Below are 20,981 nucleotides of genomic sequence, written 5' to 3' on the forward strand. Positions count from 1 at the left end.
TTACAGTGATTGCCTCAATGACCTCCTATTCTGTCAGACAGATAACAGCAAATTGTGTGCAGTATCTTTTAAGAAGTTCTGTCTCAACAAAATAAAAGCTGCAAAACGGTTCCACTTGAGAAACATTGTTTACAGTGTTTGTTGTCATGTACTTAGGGTATGCACAGAGCTAATTGGTTTATTGGTAGTGGGCTCATTTATTTCAACAGATAGTTCTCATCTTTGTGTGCTGTTTTCTGTTTTAATTTGTTAACTAGGGCAGCACGGTGAAGCAGCTGGAAAGCAATGGCCTCACAGTTATGAGGCCGTAGGTTCAATCCTGGACCTGCCTGTGTGGCATTTTGCATGCTCTCCCCGTGCCTGTGTGGGTTTTTTCCAGGCACTCCGGCTTCCTCCCACATCCCAAAAATATGCAACATTAATTGTACACTCTAAATTGCCCCTAGGTGTGATTGTGGTCTCGATGTGGCCTCCGATTGGCTGGCAACCAGTTCAGGGTGTACCCTGCCTCTTGCCCTTTGACAGCTGGGATAGGCTCCAGCACTCCCACGACCCTCGTGAGGATAAGCGGCTAAGTAAATGGATGGATGGATAGATTTATCAACTAACTTGTGGGAGATGTCAAAGAGGCTAAGAGAACGCTCTGAAACAAGAGGGTTGCTTGTTTGTATTCCTGCCCTGTCGCATGTCATGTCAAAACACTAAACCCACAATACCAATGAATGAATACTGGGTGGCTATAGCTACACACAAGTGTCTAACCATCACCAGGGTGGGACTGAGTAATGAATGAATAATGCGTGAAATTGTAAAGGGTCCTTTTGTGGCTAGAAAAGCAGTGCATAAAGTGTAATCCATCCATCCATCTTCTTACGCTCATCCAAAGTCGGGTCACTGCGGCATTATTTTTAAATTACACGTCGGAAAATCAAAATTCTAATTAATAGGGCACAAAGTAACTTATTTTCTGTGCTTAACACATTGGAAAAATTATGAGAAACCTCTTTTCTTTCATTAATTGTTGATCAATCTCATAAACTTTGGTCTGCTCCAATAAATCAATTTACAATCTCCTTTACAGCGGCCTGTCAATTTTCCTTACTCAGATACAAAAACAAGGATGCGCGAAGTGAATTTTATAGTTTAATCGGAACTAACAGGGGAATCTACAACAGACAAGTTAAGATGAGATACACACAAATGAAGGCAGATGGACGTAGGTTTGGAAGCTCAGTTGTGACAGAAAGGGAATCAGTGAGCGTGGGGTGATCAGATGCGTAGTACTACTTGCTGTTCTCTTTAATTTAACCCAAATATGCACCAATCTGTACTTTTATAGGCTGTAAGGTTGCAGAAGCATTGACCAAGGTCGAGGCAGGCGGCCCGCGGGAACGGGTGCTTGTAGGAGGGTCAGTGCGGGCGCGTGGTATCTGATTCTATCTGCTTCGAGCACAGGCAGGTATGCTTGGCTGTCAAGGCTGCTCTTTGATGAGTCCATGGCACCTGTGAGTCTGTGACACCGTTCATCTTAATCGGGAAGGTCTGAGTGGACCTCAACATATGAAGTCCATCAAGCCAGGAGGAGAGCATCAGGCAGTACTATGGGGCGAAGTGTGGTGTGACAGAGATTCTGTTCCTTAGTAACCGAGAGAGAGCCAAGTGTGGTGTTGGATTATATTTTGCGTAGACGATGTAATCTGAAGGAGGTTACTGACTGTAAGGTAGTGGGAGGGGAGAGTGTAGCTTGACAGCATAGAATGGTGGTGTGTAGGATGACTTTGGTGGTGAGTAGGAAGATTAAGAAGACAAAGGTAGAGCAGAGAACCATGTGGTAGAAGCTGAGAAAGGAAGAATGCTGTGCAGCCTTCTAGAAAGGGGTGAGACAGGCTATCGATGGACAGGAGGGCCTCCCAAAAGACTAGACTACTACAGCCAAGGTGATCAGAGAGACAGGGTGGAGAGTACTTGGTGTGTCTTTTGGTAGGAAACGGGAGAAGGAGACCTGGTGGTGAAACCCCAAAATATAGGAAGTCATACATAAGATTAGCGAAGAAGAAGTGAGACAGTGAGAGGACTGAGGACAGGCGAAAGGATTACATTGAGATGCGACGTAGGGCAAAGGTAGAGGTGGCAAATGCTAAACAACAGGCATATGACGACATGTACAGCAGGTTGAACACGAAAGAAGGAGAAAAGGATCTCAACATGTTGGCCAGACAGAGGGATAGAGATGGGAAGGATGTGCAACAGGTAAGGGTGATTAAGGATAGAGATGGAAATATGTTGACTGGTGCCAGTAGTGTGCTGAATAGATGGAAAGAATACTTTAAGTTTATGAATGAAGAAAATGAAAGAGAAGGAAGAGGAAGTGGCAATGATTAGTAAGGGGAAGTTCAAAAGGCACTAGAAAGGATGAAAAATGGAAAGGCAGTTGGTCCTGATAACATACCAGCGGAGGTATGGAAGCAATTTGGAGAGGTGGATGTGGAGTTTTTGACCAGCTTTTTCAACAGAATACTCGGGGGCGAGAAGATGCCTCAAGAATGGAGGAAAAGTGTGCTAGTTCCCATTTTTAATAACAAAGGTGACTTGCAGAACTGTGGAAACTATAGAAGAATAAAGATGATGAGCCACAATAAAGTTTATGGGAAAGTGTAGTGGAGGGTAGACTCAGGACAGAAGTCAGTATCTGTGAGCAACAGTATGGCTTCATGGCTAGAAAGAGTACCACAAATGCATTATTTGCCTTGAGGATGCTAAATGAAAAGTATAGAGAAGGTCAGAAGGAGCTACATTGTGTCGTTGTGGTTCTAGAGAGAGCCTATGACAGAGTATCAAGAGAGGAACTGTGGTCCTGCATGCGGGAGTCTGGTGTAGCGGGGACATTTTTTTAATAGTACAGGACATGTATGAGGGCAGCAGAACATTAGTGAGGTGTGCCGAAGGCATAACAGAAGAATTTAAAGTGAAGGTAGGATATCATCAGGGATCAGCTCTGAGCCCCTTCCTGTTCACTGTGGTGTCATGTTCGCTGATGATATTGTGACATAATGTGCAGGGAGCAGGTGGAGGAGCCATTAGAAATATGGAGGCTTGCACTGGAAAGGAGAGGAATGAAGATTAGCTGAAAAAAAACAGAACATATGTGCGTGAATGAGAGGGGTGGAGGGGGAAGAGTCAAGCTCCAGAGAGAAATGATAGCTTGGGTAGATGACTTCAAATACTTGGGGTTAACAATACAGAGCAATGGTGAGTGTGGTAAGGAAGTGAAGAAATGGGTCCAAGCAGGGTAGAACAGTTGGCGGAAGGTGTCTGGTGTTCTATCTGACAGAAGAGTCTCCGCTAAGATGAAGGGCAAAGTTTATTAAGCAGTGGTGAGGCCGGCCACGATGTATGGATTAAAGATGATGGCATTGAAGAAACAACAGGAAGCAGACATGAAGATGTTGATCTTCTCACTCGGAGTGAGCAGGTTGGATAGGTTTAGAAATAAGCTCATTCAAGGGACAGCCAAAATTGGATGCTGTGGAGACAAGGTTAGAGAGAGCAGACTTCAATGTTTGGACATGTCCAGAGGCGAGAGAGTGAGTATATTGGTAGAAGGGTACTGACGATGGAGCTGTCAGGCAAAAGAGCAAGAGGAAGACCAAAGTAAAGGATGATGGATGTTGTGAGTGAGGACATGAGGACTGTGGGTGTTACAGAGCAAGATGCACGAGATATGCTTAGATGGAAAAAGATGACACACTGTGGCGACCCCTAACAGGACAAGCCGAAAGGAAAAAAAGAAGGTGTCTTCACACCAGATTTAGAAACTGGGGCCAAACCAAGCATTTTTTGATCCTTACTTTTCATCTTAAAATTATTTTGGTTCAAACCAGTGGATTTTGATGAATTACTGGGTTTTCAGATAACTAGAACATTTTTGAATGTCCTCTGACACGTCCCATGGTTGGTTGATTGTGTGTTATATGGCCGTAGATTGCCGGGATCATCTCACTGTTTGTAATAACGTGTGTGTTTGTTTTTGTTTGTTAGCACAGTTAACACAGATTCAACATCAGACATTCAAGTTTGCACCAATCTAGTCACCAGCAGTGTTCATTCTAGTGTTCAAAATATATTTTTGTCTGTCCTCCTTACTATTAGTGAGGAAGATTCTCATCTGCCCTGGGTTAGGTTTATCTCTGCCTCTGTCCTGACCCGGTGGAGCAAATAGTGTCCCTTTCAAATGGGCAAGTGTTATGGGATCCGTCTGGAGTGGCGATAAATTTGTTTAGCACCACTATGCCAGGGTTCATACTCAATCTGACCAAAAACATTTAAGGGCTTTCTCGGGCCATTCTTAGGGGCCGACACGAAAAATTTAGGGCCGACACGAAAAAATGTAGGGCCGACACGAAAAATTAAGGGCCATTGTGGGAAATCAAGAGTAAGGAAAAAATACTCACCTAATGGTGCCATCAACCGTTCTTGGTTCATCAAAGGTTCCAGTACCTCAGTACCTGTGACACTGATCACCTGTCGCCCCTTGTGGTAGTTCTCATTGATATGACCATTGTCAATGTCTTCACATAATTACTTCACATAACAGGCTACAGAAAAACAGATTCTAACTACAATTGCAATAATAATATAATTTTAAGTTTATAATAATACACATATGTACAAATGTAGGTTTGGTCAAGTATTGTGTGTGTATTGTAGAAAATGGCTTTGGTAACAGTAAAATGCAATGTGGACTAGACTCGGGACTTGAGGGTGAAGACTTGAGACTTGTGATTTGAAAACAATACATAAATATAGGGTCCAGACGCTCCTGAAGATCAGTTGCTGCCGAATGTCCTAGGAATTCAGAGGTGATGTAGCAAATGTGGACCCGGTCATCCATCCACAATTGCACATGAATGTCCAGCTGCTTCTCTTGCATCTCATGATTTAGAGACTCATCAAAGAGGATTTCATACTCTGATACAGCCTTCACTTTCTGCCTCAGTAGAGATGAAATGTGGGCAGCAATGCCAAATGTAGCCAGGTACGAAGTCTTCCTTTCCCCACAGTGGTAGTTTTTAGCAATGTCACTGTCTGGAAACATGACTGCAAACACTTTTGAATTATTTTCACAAGATTTGTAACTGTAATGGCTGCAGATCACTTTTAAAGTTCACACGATCTCTGCCTTTAACGAGTCTGTCTTCGTGTATTGAGCTACGTTCATAAAGCCTGACTTCTGGCTGGTTGAAGTCGTCAATGACTGGACAACTGTAGGTCCGTATGCACTGCCAGTACCACTGCCTGAAGTTGATGCTTCACTATCTTGATATTTTGACAGAAACATATTCATACTAACGAAAGATGGGACAGTCTTCGCCAAATCAGCGTGTCTCCTGTTTTTCCGGTGCGACTCCAGTGCTTTGACGCCCATCTTTCCAAGCTGGTAACTCTGTTTGCACAGATGACAGTAGAACATGTGCCGATCTTTTGGATCTCGACGAACCCAGCTCCCAAACTCCTTACTTTCGACCCAAGCATCTTGAAAAATGCACTTCCCCATGATACAAGTTTGATCAATCAAAGAACTACGCTACGTCGTAACGAAGACGAAGTGAAATGCCCACTCACGGAAACAAACAATGGAATATCGACGACAAGATGGCGACTAGTTGTGAACACAGAGTGACTTCCGTTGACAAAATCCCGCTGTTTTGGTCGCCAGATGGATCGCTATTTTTTTTGGAATAAAAGATAAATTTTTTGGGGGGGAGAATTTTGGCGGTAGAGGTCCTCCCTTTGATTTTTTTTGTTTTCATTTAAGACCTTTTTAAGGGCTTGACCAGTTTGCGCTAAATTTTAAGGACTTTTAGGGACCCTAAATGCACCCTCCGAAATTTAGGGGTTTTAGGGACTTTTAGGGCCGCATGCGAACCCTGCTATGCGAGCCACGGCTGTCTAGTCTTTATTCTGATGTCCTCATTGGCAATCAACTTCACGTTGTAGTGCCACAACAATTGTCCTGTCTCGTTTTCTTTTCCTTCTGGTGGGAACATGGGCCGAGCACTGAACTGCTGAGTGTCATCTTCATGTTTTATGTCTGCTACACCAGGTTAGGGTAGAAATGTAGATCGACCAGTGAATTAAGCGCTTAACCTTTTATCTTAGTTCCTTCTTCACCACAACAGACCGATACGTGTTTGCACCACTGTAGATGTTGCACTGTTTCGCCTGTCAATCTCCTGTACAAATCTTCCTTCACTTCTGAATAAGACCCCAAGATATTTGAACTCCTCCACTTGTGGTCAGATCTCATCTTTGCACCAAAGAACATTTAAACTACCAAGATCAGTGGTAGTTGAAAAGGAGGAGAGGAGGACGGCCTGCACCAGAGACCCCATGCTTTGCTTCCTTATGAGTCTGTGTCGGTGGAATTGCGGTCTTTCCTTCCCACTTACTTGCAACATCCCAAGTCGAGGTCAGCAGTCCCCCATCCCCACTAGACACAGGGTTGATGGTGCACTGCTTACCACTCTTGAGATACCGAACGGTGGACCAGAATTTTCTCTAATCCATTCAGATGTCGTTCTCTATGGCCTCACTAAACCCCTCCCATGCCGACGTTTTCAGCTCAGTGACCACCACAACTGCATTTCACTTTGCCAATCGTACCCATCATCTGCCTTAGAAGTCCCACAGGCCCAGAAAAAGGACTCTTTATTCTTCTTCAGCTGATAGGACTCATTCTTCAGCTTGACAACATCCCTCACAACCAGTGTCCACCAATGGGTTCGTGGATTGCGCCCACTACAGGGACCGACCACCTCCCAGCCACATCTCTGGTCAGGTACTACAGCAGTGGAGCCGTGGAACATCGTCCAGTCTGACTCAATATACAATGCCTCGTGCAAGACGTGGACTGTCCCCGAATCGAAGGTGGAGGGAGTCTACCCTCTCCTCCACCGGCGTGAACTCCAATGTACAGGCGCCCACCCAGGAGAGCAATTCATATACCCACATCTTCTCAGTGCCTCTCAATCTGGCCAAGTCTACAGTGGAAGAGAGCCCTCCCACCCCCCACTCTCAAGAGGTCATGGCTATGTGTAGAGGCAGTCCCAACTATATCTAGTCAGAACTCTCCTGCCAGAGAGGTGAAATTCTATGTCCCTAAAGCTATCTTCTGTTGCTGGCGATTGGACCAACAAGGTCTGCTTTCAGCCACCACCCAGCCCCTATGGCCCCTCACATAGGTGGCAAGACCAGAGCAATGGGGACCCACGTGACCCTTTTGGGTTGTGCCTGGCCTGTGCCCAAACCCCACCTTCTGGCCTCGCTCCAGGGAGCAGTGGGCTCAGTTACCCATGCCATGGCAAGGTACAAGGTTTTCCTGTATTTCAAACAGAATAAAGCCCTGGCAACTTAGCCCCTTGGACCACTGGGACACACAAACCCCTCCACCATGATAAGATGATGCTTCTAGGAGGGCGTGTACTGCCCAATTAATCTAATTATTTTTAGTGTTTTTGTTATTATTGTTTAAGCCCTGAGTAATGATGCTTATTTTCATGCCTACATGTTGACCTCAACAAGTCATCTGTATACCATCCTTCGTTACACCCAGATTTCTGAATAGATTTACAATATCTTATAGACAATTGGTACTCATACTGTCTTTGTTTAACTGGTTTTTTTTTCTCTTTTATGCTTCAAAGGTGACTACTTTGGTAAACACAAGCAACAAAGGACCATCCAGTAAGAAAAAGGGACGCTCCAAGAAGGCTCATGTTTTGGCAGTCTCAGTTGAACAGGCTACTCAAAACTTCTTGGAGAAGGGAGAGCAGATTGCCAAAGACAGCCAAGATCTCAAAGAGGAGCTCATTGCTGCTGTTGATGATGTCCGAAAGCAAGGTCAGAATGTTAAATTCCATTTTCCATTCCATCCATTTTCTACTGGCACTGCTGATATGTTGGAGCCTATTTCGCTTACTATGGGCGAGACTACTTTCTATACTGGTTGCAAACCAATCGCAAGACATAGAAACAAATTCACAGTCATACATGCAGAAAAAAAAAATCATCAATTTACCTACCATGCATATTTTTGGAATGAGAAAAAATCCCGAGAGAAAATCCACACAGGGAGGTGAACATGCAAACTCCATGCAGGCAAGGGCGGATTTGAACCCAGGTCCTCATGAGTGCGAGGTGGATGTGCTAATCAGCCTTCCACCATGCTGCTATTTATAGGAAACTTTCCTTACTTCAATAGAGATGTTTCCAGTCATAGCGAATCAAAGAAAAAACACAATTACTTTATTTGTGAAAGCTACATTGCCGTCATACCGTATTTACTTAAAAAAAACTGTGTGCGTGCGTCTGTTTCTATGTGCGTGTGTGCGTATGGTTTTCGAAGGCACTGGAAGCAAATAAGAGGAGCCAATGCAGTAGTCTAGGAGTATCAAAAACTAATATTTAATTTCCAAAAACAAAGAAGGAAAAAAAAGATCATGGATTAAAATCTAAATACTAAATGAACAAATTCCAAAAATTGAAAAAACAAAGTAAAGAAACACGTGAGTAAACCCAAAACAAGACACAAAATGTGAAATAAGTGAATCTATGATGTAACACAGACACCATCAATGACAATGAACCCACAAGAACTGAAAGAAACCAGGTAAATAAATAGAGATTGACAAGGGGAACACCTGGACAAAACATGAGTAGCTGGAGGAAGCTGATTGGTCGACACAAGGTCAGAGGTTGACGAGAACAGGTGGACACAAACTAAAGGAGCTCACAAGACATGAAAAACATGGAACACAAGAAAACATGAAACAAAACTTAACACAACCAGAACACAGACCATGATAGAGAACAACCTGAGTAATCCAAACATACAAAGAAGTTAAAACAAACAAGATCAGAAATAAGTGGTCATGAAAAGTCAAGCTTAAAATCTGTCAATAATCAAACAGCAATCCAGCCCCTCATCAGAGCAAAGGAATATCAGCTGATTCAGTCTGAACTGATGATCCTACATAAAGCTCTCATTGCCATCTCATGATGGATCAGAGTTTACAGTTATTTGCTGCAAGACCATTGCAGAGTAATGGTAGCATTTGTTATAAGTGCATATCTAAGCTTCTGAGTTATATTTAGAAAGAAAAATTGTGACGTTAGATACTTATTTCAGCTACTGTCTGTATTTGTATTGACATTGAACACATCCGGAATTTTCTCATGAAATATATTTCCAATGATGCTATTGATGTGAAATTTTCATCAGAAGTTTGGAACTGTCACGATTAGGGTTTTTGAAGGTGTACCGCCTCTCTAGTATAAAATACTTCGACGAGGTAGCCACCTGAGTTCTTTTCTCACTCCAAAGTAGGAAACTAATAAATTAACTCTATGGTAATTACTCTAAATGTCCATTACAACTTTACTCTTTACTTGTGCATTTAATTCTCTATCAAAAAGTCTCTGAAATAATGTTTCCCTTATGAGTAAAGGTTGACTAATGTAGATAACCCAGCTAGCATATAAACTTCCCACTTCTAACTGTCCTGCAGATAGTCAAATAATAAACCTGGTTATGTAACAAAAACTGTGAGCATTTAATAACAAAATAAAGGATGGAAAATCAAACATGTATACACAAAAGTCAAATAAACAAAGTCAATAGAACAGGTACACAATGCAGAAATAAGCAAATCTGACATAACTTACTTTAAGGGCACAAACAAATATAACCTTGCCAGCAAAGCAAACGAAATTCCAACCCCAATGTCTTTGTTTCAAGCGGCAGGAGTGACGAACATCGAGGGTTGTGTCCAATGGTCAGCCTCATCCAAGTCCTGACGGTCCGATCCGTTGCGAACCTTTGTCCTTGTATTCCAATGCTGCATGCCTCGCTAGCTGACGGAGGCCTCACTAGCGTTAGCTCGTCACTAGCGTCCTCGTCTTCTTCCACGTGGTCCAACACAGGCCTTGCGAGCTTGCGTTAGCTAGTTGCTAGTGCCCAAGCCAAGTCCCATGCATGCACTTAGCCCCTGTGGTAGCGGCTAACTCCACCACGTTACGGCATGATTTGAGTTGTCCACTCAAATGACACACTATCCCAGTTGAACTTTCAAAAGTCCTTGTCGAACACGTTGATCAACTTTTGATAAATGTCGACTGTTCACTTCCTATGTCCTCAAACAACCACTCTTAGCTTGCACACCATCTAGCCTTTTTTTCTCTTTCTCCTGCGTCTCCTCAACACGTCACTTCCTGTCCTTCTTAAACAATGGTTACAACAATAAAATGACAAACAAAAGTATTTCTTTTTCACAAATGAATCAAACACATTTAAATACAAATCCCTCCAAAAGAAAATAAAGTCAGCACACACAGTTTTATATTTAATATTCCACCACATTGCACAAAGAAAACCTATAACCTAATTGCTACTCTACAAAGGCATGAGATGCAAGAAAGCGACGACCCAATTCCGAGGAAGTTGAGAGGAAAAGCTGGAGTTGCGGAATTTCACAAAGGAATTTATTTACAAAAGAAAAGATGGCTGGAGCCTGCAGCTGCTGAGGAACAGGAATGGGAGCCTGCTGCAGCTGCAAAGCGGCAGAGTACACAAGAACTTGGGAAGGTGAACCAGGAAAAAAAGTGTGTTACTAGATTAGGTGATGAAATAGACACAGAATGAGGTCTCTTGAAGGCAGGTAAGGTAAGGCGTACGTGACTTGGTCAGGGGAGTGGAAACGGGTGGCAAATTAGTTGGGTTAGAAACAGGAGCAGAAAACTGAATGTGACTCAGTTGACCACCACGTGGAATTTGATGACCAAACTGGCACCCAAGTAAAGGTCTGAGTGAAAGTACTTGGGTGTGAACTTGTAGGGATCAGGAAAAGGGAAAACCTAGCAAAAAAAAAAAAAAAAGACTCGAATTATGAGAAAATGAGTCGCGGAAGTACTGTAAAAATCAAAATCTGTCAGAAAGATGAAGGTTCAGGTCGGATTAATCTGAATTCTAAAAAAGATAAGTGAATTTGAACTGTTAGGGCTTGGTGAATAACTGGACTACTGGGAGACATTTGTGAAAAGGACAGAGAAGCGAGAGCGGAGAGATTTGTGGAGGATCTTAGTTTTGGGTGGGAGGCGAATAGAGCTGGAAGGCAGACTGGCGGGATCCAGAGCGACTCCATGTGCGTCCCTCTTGTTCCTTTCATGGTTCCTGCATTTTGTCAAGTTTATGTTTTCAAGGTGTCTGAGACATAAGACCAAAAGACCCAATTGCACGTATGCCGCGAGGCAAAGCGAGATTGCTGAAATTAACGAAAGAAGAAAAAAAAGAGAAAAAAATTAACGACAGATAAAAAAGATGGCTAACAGGGCACATGAAAAAATGTAAATACTAACACACAAAGTCCAAAAATCTATTATCAAAGTAACAAACAACCATAGAAACCAAAATACTGAACACAAATTATTATGGTGGGAAACGTGCAAAGATAAACATTTGAGAAATAACAATGCAGCAACATTGACGGAAAGCAACAAGGAATAAAATATAAACAAATTGACACCTGAAGAAAACACAAGTGGTTGAAGGGAGCTGATTGGTCGACACAAGATGGAGAGTTGACGAGAACACGTGGTTACAACCAAACAAACATCGAAGACAGGACACAGGAAAACATGAAACAAAAACAAAATATGATCTAAACCAGGGATGGGCAAGCTCTGGCTGCTGATCATTTCAATTCAGCCCGCCAAAGATAATCCATTTTCTGAGCCGCTTATCCTCACAAGGGTCATGGGAGTGCTGGAGCCTATCCCAACTGTCATAGGACAGAAGGCGGGGTACACCCTGAAGTGGTTGCCAGCCCATTGCAGGGCACACAGAGATGGACAACAGTCGCACTCACAATCACATTTATGGTCAATTTAGTGTCTCCAATTAATGCATACCTTTAGGATGTGCCCACACAAGGACAGCGAGAACATGCAAACTCCACACAGGTGGGCTAGGATTTGAACACTGGTCCTCAGAACTGTGAGGCCAACGCTCTACAGCTGTGCTGCAGTGCCGCCTGCCAAAGATAATCATTATCATTCATTTGACCCTGTCCTGCAATGTTGAGTCGTTCCACTAGGTTGTGCTATAATCCTCAGTGGTTCAATCGGGTACTGCAGCTGGTACAGTGATACAATGACTTGACTTTTGCTGTTCTGTTTTTACTCTGCTGCTGTTCTGAGTCCTTCTTTAACCATGAGTGGGCCAAAGAAAAAAAAAGTTGACAGCGAGTGCCGAGTGTTTAAAGGAAGACTCTCCTCAGAATTCCTATGTACAATAAACCTTCCAATGTGAAGTAGTATTATTACATATATTTTGTACAGTAATTGAAAAAAAAATTGAAAATAAAGAACATATTTGAAATCCAAGCAAAATCTGGATATTTGCCAGCTTTCAGAGCCAAACCAAAAGAAACATCCATGACCCCACCTCTGACGTCGCAGGTGCTTAGCATTACAGACCATTCGTTCTAGCTAAGCCAGGATGCTGACATGTTCTGCACCAAACTGCAACAAAACTGAGAAAACGCACACAAATTTGTCCTTCTTTAAAGTGGAAATCCAGTGCTTTCCATGAACAGTGTATCAATAGGTCATGTAATACACTTCGTTAGCCCCGGACGCCCAAGCTAGGCTAAAGGCCTCTGCCACCACCGAAGGCGACCCACAAGTACCGACGACGGCCGCGAGTGAGCTTCCAGGCGGCGCAGGCCGTTAACCCCGGACACCGAAGCTGGGCTAAAGGCCTCCATCACCAACGAAGGCAGGCTACAAGCTCCGGCGGCGGCCGCAAGCGAGCTTCCAGGCGCCAGAGGCCGTTAGCCCTGGATGCCGAAGCTAGGGTAAAGGCCTCTGTCACCATCGAAGCTCGGCTAAAGGCCTCCGCCATCACCGAAGCTCGGCTAAAGGCCTCCACCACCTGAAAGCTCGGCTCACGGCGCGCCACCGAGCTCGCTCATCAGACTCCGCGTCATTCCCGTCCGAAGAACCATCCTGGGCTGCTAGCCCGGAGCTCCCGGGGGCCTTTGTTTACACACTTATGTCACGCGTAGGCCTCAGAGTAGTCAGACTCCGTGTCATTCCGCTCGAAGAACCATCCGAATATTCAACAATAATTATAGCCACAGGTTTTCCTCCGTCTTCCCGATCAACCGATACTGCTATTTCTTCATCAGATGAGGATAAATCTGAGAAAACAGCACTGGGCATAATGGTGTCCTATGTAATCCAGCGTTTGGAACAGCACGATACTCGTCACATACGGCCACGTAGATCATGTGACTCGCGAAAATAGCAGCATCCCTGAAAATTCGTCATTGTCGATAAAAAATCTTCTCAAAACACAGGATTTAACATCACCTTGTCAAAATAGGGTACATAATACATGACCTATTGATACACTGTTCATGCAAAGCACTGGATTTCCCTTTAACCTCCTGACAGGATGACCCTGTGGCTGTCACAGTTGAGGCTCATTCATCAGCGGGGAAATTTGCATACATTTAATCATTACTGGTTATTCGCCGCTAAGTTATAGCCTCTCGCGCTGGTACAGTAAAGCAACAACATACGTTATGAGGGTGGTGCAGCTGTTCAATCCCGGACCTCCATGTGGAGTTTACATGTTCTCCCCATGTCTGCGTGTGTGTGTAAACTTGCCTCCTGCCTGTTGACAGCTGGGATAGGCTTCAGCACACCTTCGACCATCGTGCGGCCAAGAAGATGGATGGATATATACGTGTAACACTTCCCGGTTACTATTTACGGCGATCAGTGCGTGCAACAAGCCGCCAGCGGATCGCGAAAAGCTTTGCTGCTTGAAAAGTACAACTTGGTGGTTTAAAAAAAAAAAAAAGTCTGGCCACCTGCTATATATTCTACACAACCAAACCAACTCCTCAGAAAAGCATAAAATCTCCGCGGTCCATTTCATGGGACTGTTATTGTTCATCATCAGCGCTACGTCCCTCCCAACACATCACATTACGCCTGTGTGTGTTCTGGCTCAAACGCTTGAACATTGTACATTGTTATTTTTATTTTGTTTGCTCAATGATCGGTATAGTAATAACACGGAGCATCAACTCGTTTTGCTGGCTCTCTAAACACAACACTTCCTGGTTACTATTTATAGCGATCCGCGAGGAAACTAACATAAGATGTCACTTTTCTACCTGGCAGAATGACTATGGGAACAGCCAATCAACACAGGAGCTGATAGGTATTACTCAGCGGTTAAAATCAAGGTTTCAGGATCAGCAAAACACCTTTATCTGACAAACTGGCATCTGATTTTAAGTCACGCAAGACCCCAAAGCAGCACCGTGGGAGGTGCAGATTGAACTGATAGATCTCCAATGCGATACAGTTTTAAGAGAACTTCAACTTTCAACTTGGATGATTTTCAATCCTTATTAAGCACAGATAAATCTCCAAAAATCCATAAGATGGCACAAACAATGCTGGTGGTGTTTGGCTCTACATAAAGTATCTGCTCGAACAAACTTATGTGATGAAGGTCAATAAAACATCCTAGAAATCCCAGCTGAGTGATGAAAACCTCAAATGTGTTCTGAAAATTGACCATCACAAATCTAACACCAGACTTTGATGGACTAACAAAAGAAGTGATCAACAAAAGAATACTCTTCCCATTCACAGTAAATCATAGTATGAATACTTACAGTGGACTTTTTTTGTTTATTTATATATGTTAAACTTGGCCTGCCTGTCAACTTTATATCAATGTGGCTCCTGAGCCACAAAGTTTGCCCACCCCTGATCTAAACTAAAGAACAGACCATGACGGTATGTCAGTGACTCACCACTACTGCTCATGTGCATCACTACCAAAACCCATTTAGGATAACATCTCCTGCGCATGTACGCCATGACTACTGGCTGTTAGAGACTCGCAAAAAGTGCGATCAAGTGGTAGCAATGGGGTAAAAAAAATATTTTTAAACAAAAAATAAACAAAATGGTGTTGACTATTAAATTAATTCTCGATGATTTGGATTATCAAGGTCAATGTGATTAGTTGCCTAATGGTGGCAGCTGTGGTTTCAAATAAAATGTACCTTGATGTATTTCATTTGATTTGGTGTGACCAAAACTCGTGTTCGACAGAAAATAACCTCCATTTGTGTATATTGGAAACCAATTTTAAACTGTCTTCACATTGTAAAAATAATACATTTAATTCAGACCAAAGATTTATTTTTAACAGTAACCCAATCCCACATTGTTCTTACTTCTCCTCTGCTTCACATTTTGAATTGCGTCGATTTGCTTTTGATACTTGTGAAAGCACTTAAGTACAGTATTGGCATTTCCATCATCCTAGTCAAATCAAGTTCAGTCTCTAATTGAAAGGTTGGCTTTGAATTAGATGTTAATATTTATAATATTAATATACACATCCACCAAACCCTTTCTGTTTACACACAACTACAGTAAATATATAGTGAGCAAAGTAACATGACTATATGATATCGATCTGTATTTTTTTCTTTTTACAGGAGAAACTATGCGCATTGCCTCCTCAGAGTTTGCCGATGACCCCTGTTCTTCAGTGAAACGTGGCACCATGGTGAGGGCTGCCCGGGCCCTGCTGTCTGCTGTAACACGCCTGCTCATCCTTGCTGACATGGCTGATGTCATGAGGCTGCTGGCCCACCTGAAAATTGTAGGATTGATGATGATGCAACAATTTGGTTTTTAGCTTGCATTTGCTTTGCATAACTAGGTGTGTGACATTTTACATATCAAGTGTTTCCTCCCAGCATTCAGTGGTTCACTTAGACAACACAACACACTGCAAAAATATTGAAACAGATAGGCCAATTCTTTTATTTCCAAAGATAAATAGAAGACAATAGATTAACATTTCATATTTTTGTAGGTATTTACATCTGCCTCTGATGCACCTCAACAAAGTCACACATTTTTAGGCAAGCATAAGTATAAGATCAGATAGACTTAAAATAAAATGGCCCACTGACAATGCCAAATCTTAACATTCTCCTTTTGTGAAGCTTTTGCAGGAATTCACTGCTTCTTTCAGATTTTTTTTTTTTTTTTTTTTTTTTTTTTGGAGAGGTATGGTGTTACTCCCTTCTGTCTATTGTTTTGGTAAAGGGTTTCTATATGGATTTTGATATGGCCATTCTAATTTTTTTCCACGTCTTTGCCCTTGATAATCTGTTTGTTGTTTTGGCAGTGTTTTTTGCATGGTGAAGAGCACCCAAAATGTTTTTAAATAAAATTCAAACCTGGCTTTCCTATTCTTGCTAATCACGTATAGCCCTATACTTTTGAGGACCTATGTTCTGGCATCAAACATCCAAAACAATACAACAATGTCCAGGTTATTGTGAATTTCCAAATGTTGTACTTCACAGTAAACAACAAATAAATAAAATAGAAAACAAACCAAGGGAAAAAAAATAATATCAAACATTTGAAAACATAAAATTATAAACATTAGAACTTTATGTAAGAATAATAAACCCAAATGCAATTACCAGTTTAATTAAAACAAACATTGGGCTTCCGTCACTCAATCCTTTCTTCTCAGTGTCTTTTTACTTCTCTATTCTTGAGAGCCATGGAGGAGCTTAGCTGAAGCCATCAGAAGCCTTGTAATCAAAGGACTCTTCGAAGTTCTTTCTCTCTTATCTCCTTTCCATTACATTTTTTTTTTCACATTTTGTAAAGCACATTCATTAGGGATTGAAAGGAGTCCAGAATCACAATGTGTCCACATAATGGAGGATGATTGCTGAATTGAGACCTTTTTAAATTAAACATCTTAATGGTTCCACTTGCAAAATCATGGTTAAAGAAAATCATTTTTATTCATTCAACCAAATAAATGCTGTGGATTTCTGTGTGATTGCGTTATTCAAATATACTGCCCAAAGCCTTGTTGAAAATGTTCTGTGCAATTCAATATGTTTTGTGGGATCCATTATGTGCCTGTGTGTGTGGCAGGTGGAGGAGGCGCTGGAGGGAGTTAAGAATGCAACCAATGAACAGGACCTGGCAAACCGCTTCAAAGAATTTGGGAAAGAGATGGTGAAGCTTAATTATGTAGCAGCCCGGAGGCAGCAGGTATCTTGATGCCCGTGCTCTCTTAATCTTGCTTTTTCAAAAAAAACAAAACAAAACTTCTGACTTCGGGGTAGTATTCCAACTCAGGAAATCCTATACTTTTTGCAGCGGAGTAGTCAAATGGTTATGACAAGACTGCATTGGAATGGGTCTGTTTAGAGACTATTGAATACTGTCCCTGTGCTTATACAGCGTTGTCTCGTTTCCATCGATAGCAATAAAACATAGATGGTGGATAAACTCTCATAGTCTGAATGGTTCCTGTCACGTTCCCATGGGCTGCCTGAAGTTGCCCATGCTAAGATGTGCCGGGAAGGTGCGGGTATACTTTTTACCCCCCGGCTCAGACCCTGTACGTTGAGGTTCACCCCAGTGGAAGAGAGTGTAACCTCACTTCTGCGTTGGATGGGGGGACTAGTCCTTACTGTGGTTCGTGCCTATGCATCAAAGAGCAGTTCAAAGTATGCACCCTTTTTGGAGTCCTTGATGGGGGTGTTGGAGAGAACTCCTGCTGGGGACTCCATCATTCCGCTCTGGACTTCAATGCTCACGTGGGCGTTGACACTGAGACTTGGAAGGGTGTGATTGGCCGTCCACCAACCACCACCTGGTGGTGAATTGACTCTGATGGTAGGAGAAGAAGGGAGTCCAACCTGGCAGGCCCAAACATATTGTGAGAGTCTGGTGGGAACTGTCAGATGGAGTTTAAACTCTTACCTGTGGCAAAGCTTCACCCCTGTTCCAGGAGAGGCAGGGAACATTGAGTCCAAGAGGATCATATGTGGTGCCTCTATTACTGAGGCGGCTGATTGATGCTGTAGCCATAAGGTTCCCCAAGATTCCCCAAGATCGTTGGTGGACATCAGCTGTGAGGAATGCCGTTAAGCTGAAGAAGGAGTCCTATTGGGCCTTTTTGGCCTGTGGCACTCCTGAGGAAGCTAATGGGTAGCAGCTGGTCAAGCGGCATGCAGCTTTGTTGGTCACTGAGGGGAAAAACCTGGGCATGAGAGGAGTTTGGTGAGGCTTTGGAGAACGAATTCCCGACGACTTTGAAGAAATTCAGGTCCAACATCTGTTTTGTCATGTGGGGAAGCAGTGCATCATCAACGCTTTGTACAATGAGGATGGGGCGCTGCTGACTTCGAACTTGATGTTGTGAGTCGGTGGGGAGTATACTTTAAAGACCTCCTTAATTTCACTGAGACGCCTTCCCATGATGAGGCAGAGCCTCTGAGTCAGGCTCTCCTACCTCTGGGGTCACTCAGATGTTAAAAAGGTGGCAATACCCTGGCGGTGGATGCGATTCGCCTGCAGTTCCTAAAGGCTCTGGATTTTGTCCGGTTGTCCTGGTTGACAAACAACTTACTGTTATGTGCAAGCAGCATCAGCCGTTTAAACATTTGAATTTGATTATTTTGTCAACAAAATGTACGTAGATTTTTTGAGGCACCTAACAGTCTGTGTTTTGGGTGCAAAGTTCCACGTCAACTTCTTCAGATCTTGCCGAATCCTGTCCTTGTGTTGCATTCGTCAACTCAGGTTCGAACATATATGGTTGAATTACACCCGCATGTGATGTTTTTAGCACATGGGAAGAATAAGAAAATTCGTCCTCTTCAGTTCCTATCTCTTCCACAGAGCATTCCATAAAAACGTATTCATCAATGCTGTCTATCTCCTTTAGATCCCATTTGCAGCATGTATGATTGTCTGTGTAGGAAGCCATTGTGTTTACTGGGGGTGTCTTGGCGTGACGTCACATGGAAGCAGCTTCAACAGAGCCTCGGTTTGAAACAGAGATCGGAGACATTCGGATTCCAAAGAAAATGTGCACTTTGGCGCTTATTTATTTCATTTATATCTGTTCTGTTGAGAATTTTTTTAAATATTTTTCATGAAAAATCAACTAAATTTGTGTGTTATATAAATAAAATATAGGTCCTCTGGATTAGACCTTTAAATGGAAAAGGATGACACACAGTGGCAAACCCTAAAAGAACAAGCCAAAAAGGAAATGAAGAAGATGTGTAATTGTAAACACTGATTATTTTTGTCATACCTGCAATATCTTTTTCTGGAGTACTGAAAAGGGTTTGCATTCCCTTATAATGTTATGACATTGTAATGATTCTTCATAGCCAAGCCCTCAGGTGTTACAGGAGAAAATACATTGTTTCAGGAAAACTTTCTTTTTTATGAAATGGATGTTTCATTAAGTGTCGTAAAACTTTCATTTTTATAAATTGGTAGTTTCATTAAATGTTTTCGTTGGCAAGTGACCATGGTATAAAGGTTCATGCCCTTCAAAGTGTACAATTATCAGGAATATAGGAACTTTGCAGAATTAACCATTCTCTATGGCACGTTGGTTCTTGCCTCTACATCTTACTCTGGCAGTTTTGTCAGAAAAGTTTGGAAATTAGAGAATAGAAAAATGGAATGGAACTTTGAAATCTGAATAGCATAATAACCCTGATTGTCGCAAGCATGTGGAAAACATTCAAAATACACACAGCTGAAATTCCAATCCCAAATTTCAAAACAGCGAGGCAGATTTCCAAACCTGAAGGGGCAGGTTATATTGATGCTCCTTCAGCAGATTTTCATTTCATTCATTATGTTATTATTATTTTCATTATGAATTCAATGTTTTGAATTTAAATCAACATAATCTCAATTAAAAAAAAAATCATACTTTTTCTTTGGTGGCTTGGTCTTAAGTGCTAACTCAGTGACGTTTCACAGGAACTGAAGGACCCTCAGTGTCGTGATGAAATGGCAGCAGCTCGCGGGGCTCTGAAGAAGAACGCCACCATGCTGTATACTGCCTCACAGGCCTTTCTGCGTCATCCAGATGTGGCGGCTACACGTGCCAACCGTGACTATGTGTTCAAGCAAGTGCAGGAGGCCATCGGAGGCATCTCCACCACTGCTCAGGCCTCCTCCCCGACTGACGAGAAGCACAGCCATGCTTGCATCGGGGAACTGGCTGCTGCCCTCAATGAGTTTGATGTGAGTTCACTGCTTCCCTTTTCCCATCAATGCAATGTATTCTAACATTGAGTACATGTGCACAACATAAACCCTTTTATACAAATGCAGTGGAGTATAATTGATGTCAAATTTGATTTAGATCTTGATTGATTAGACTTTTCTAATCTTTTTATTGACACATACAATCTTCATATACCACTTACTTAAACATCAACATGATCTCACAGATTTTATAAAGGGTAGGCTGTAGAAGTAGGAATGCAGCCCTATGGGGGCACAAACCAGTGCGATCTGAAGGCCGGTCACAAGCCCGGATAAATGCAGAGGGTTGCGTCAGGAAGGGCATCCAGCGTAAAAACTGAGCCAAACAAATATGAGCGTTCATCTAAAGAATCCCAAACCGGATCGGTCGTGGCCCGGGTTAACAACGCCCGCCTCCGGCACTGCTAACCTGCAGGGCGTCGGTGGAAATTCAGCTACTGTGGGTCGAAGACAAAGAAGAGGAGGAAACCGGATCCATCGTCAGAAGAAAAAGAGGAATACACAGAGCCTACAACTGAGTGTAGGGACTTTGAATGTTGGGACTATGACAGGAAAAGCTCAGGAGTTGGTTGACATGATGATTAGGAGAAAGGTTGATATTCTGTGCATCCAAGAGAGCAGGTGGAAAGGAAGTAAGGCTAGAAGTTTAGGAGCAGGGTTTAAATTATTCTACCACGGAGTAGATGGGAAGAGAAATGGAGTCGGGGTTATTTTAAAGGAAGAGCTGGCTAAGAATGTCTTGGAGGTGAAAAGAGTATCAG

The 20,981-nt window shown here is 42.7% G+C and overlaps 1 protein-coding gene across 3 annotated transcripts in view; it reads left to right on the plus strand.

Moving 5' to 3' along the window:
- The window catches only part of ctnna2 (catenin (cadherin-associated protein), alpha 2), a 385,655-nt gene that overhangs the window by 32,960 nt on the left and 331,714 nt on the right, over window positions 1-20,981 (plus strand). For 2 of the 3 annotated variants that reach the window (XM_061830846.1, XM_061830850.1), the window contains exons 3-6: window positions 7,704-7,899; window positions 15,591-15,757; window positions 17,065-17,184; window positions 19,930-20,196. In XM_061830846.1, coding sequence (XP_061686830.1) covers window positions 7,704-7,899; window positions 15,591-15,757; window positions 17,065-17,184; window positions 19,930-20,196 — 750 coding nt within the window. Of the gene's footprint in view, window positions 1-7,703; window positions 7,900-10,551; window positions 10,643-15,590; window positions 15,758-17,064; window positions 17,185-19,929; window positions 20,197-20,981 lie in introns of those variants that run through there. The other variant, XM_061830847.1, reaches the window with a different exon arrangement.

The sequence above is a fragment of the Syngnathoides biaculeatus genome, chromosome 9 (genome assembly GCF_019802595.1).
Source record: "Syngnathoides biaculeatus isolate LvHL_M chromosome 9, ASM1980259v1, whole genome shotgun sequence".
Classification (NCBI taxonomy): Eukaryota; Metazoa; Chordata; class Actinopteri; order Syngnathiformes; family Syngnathidae; genus Syngnathoides; species Syngnathoides biaculeatus.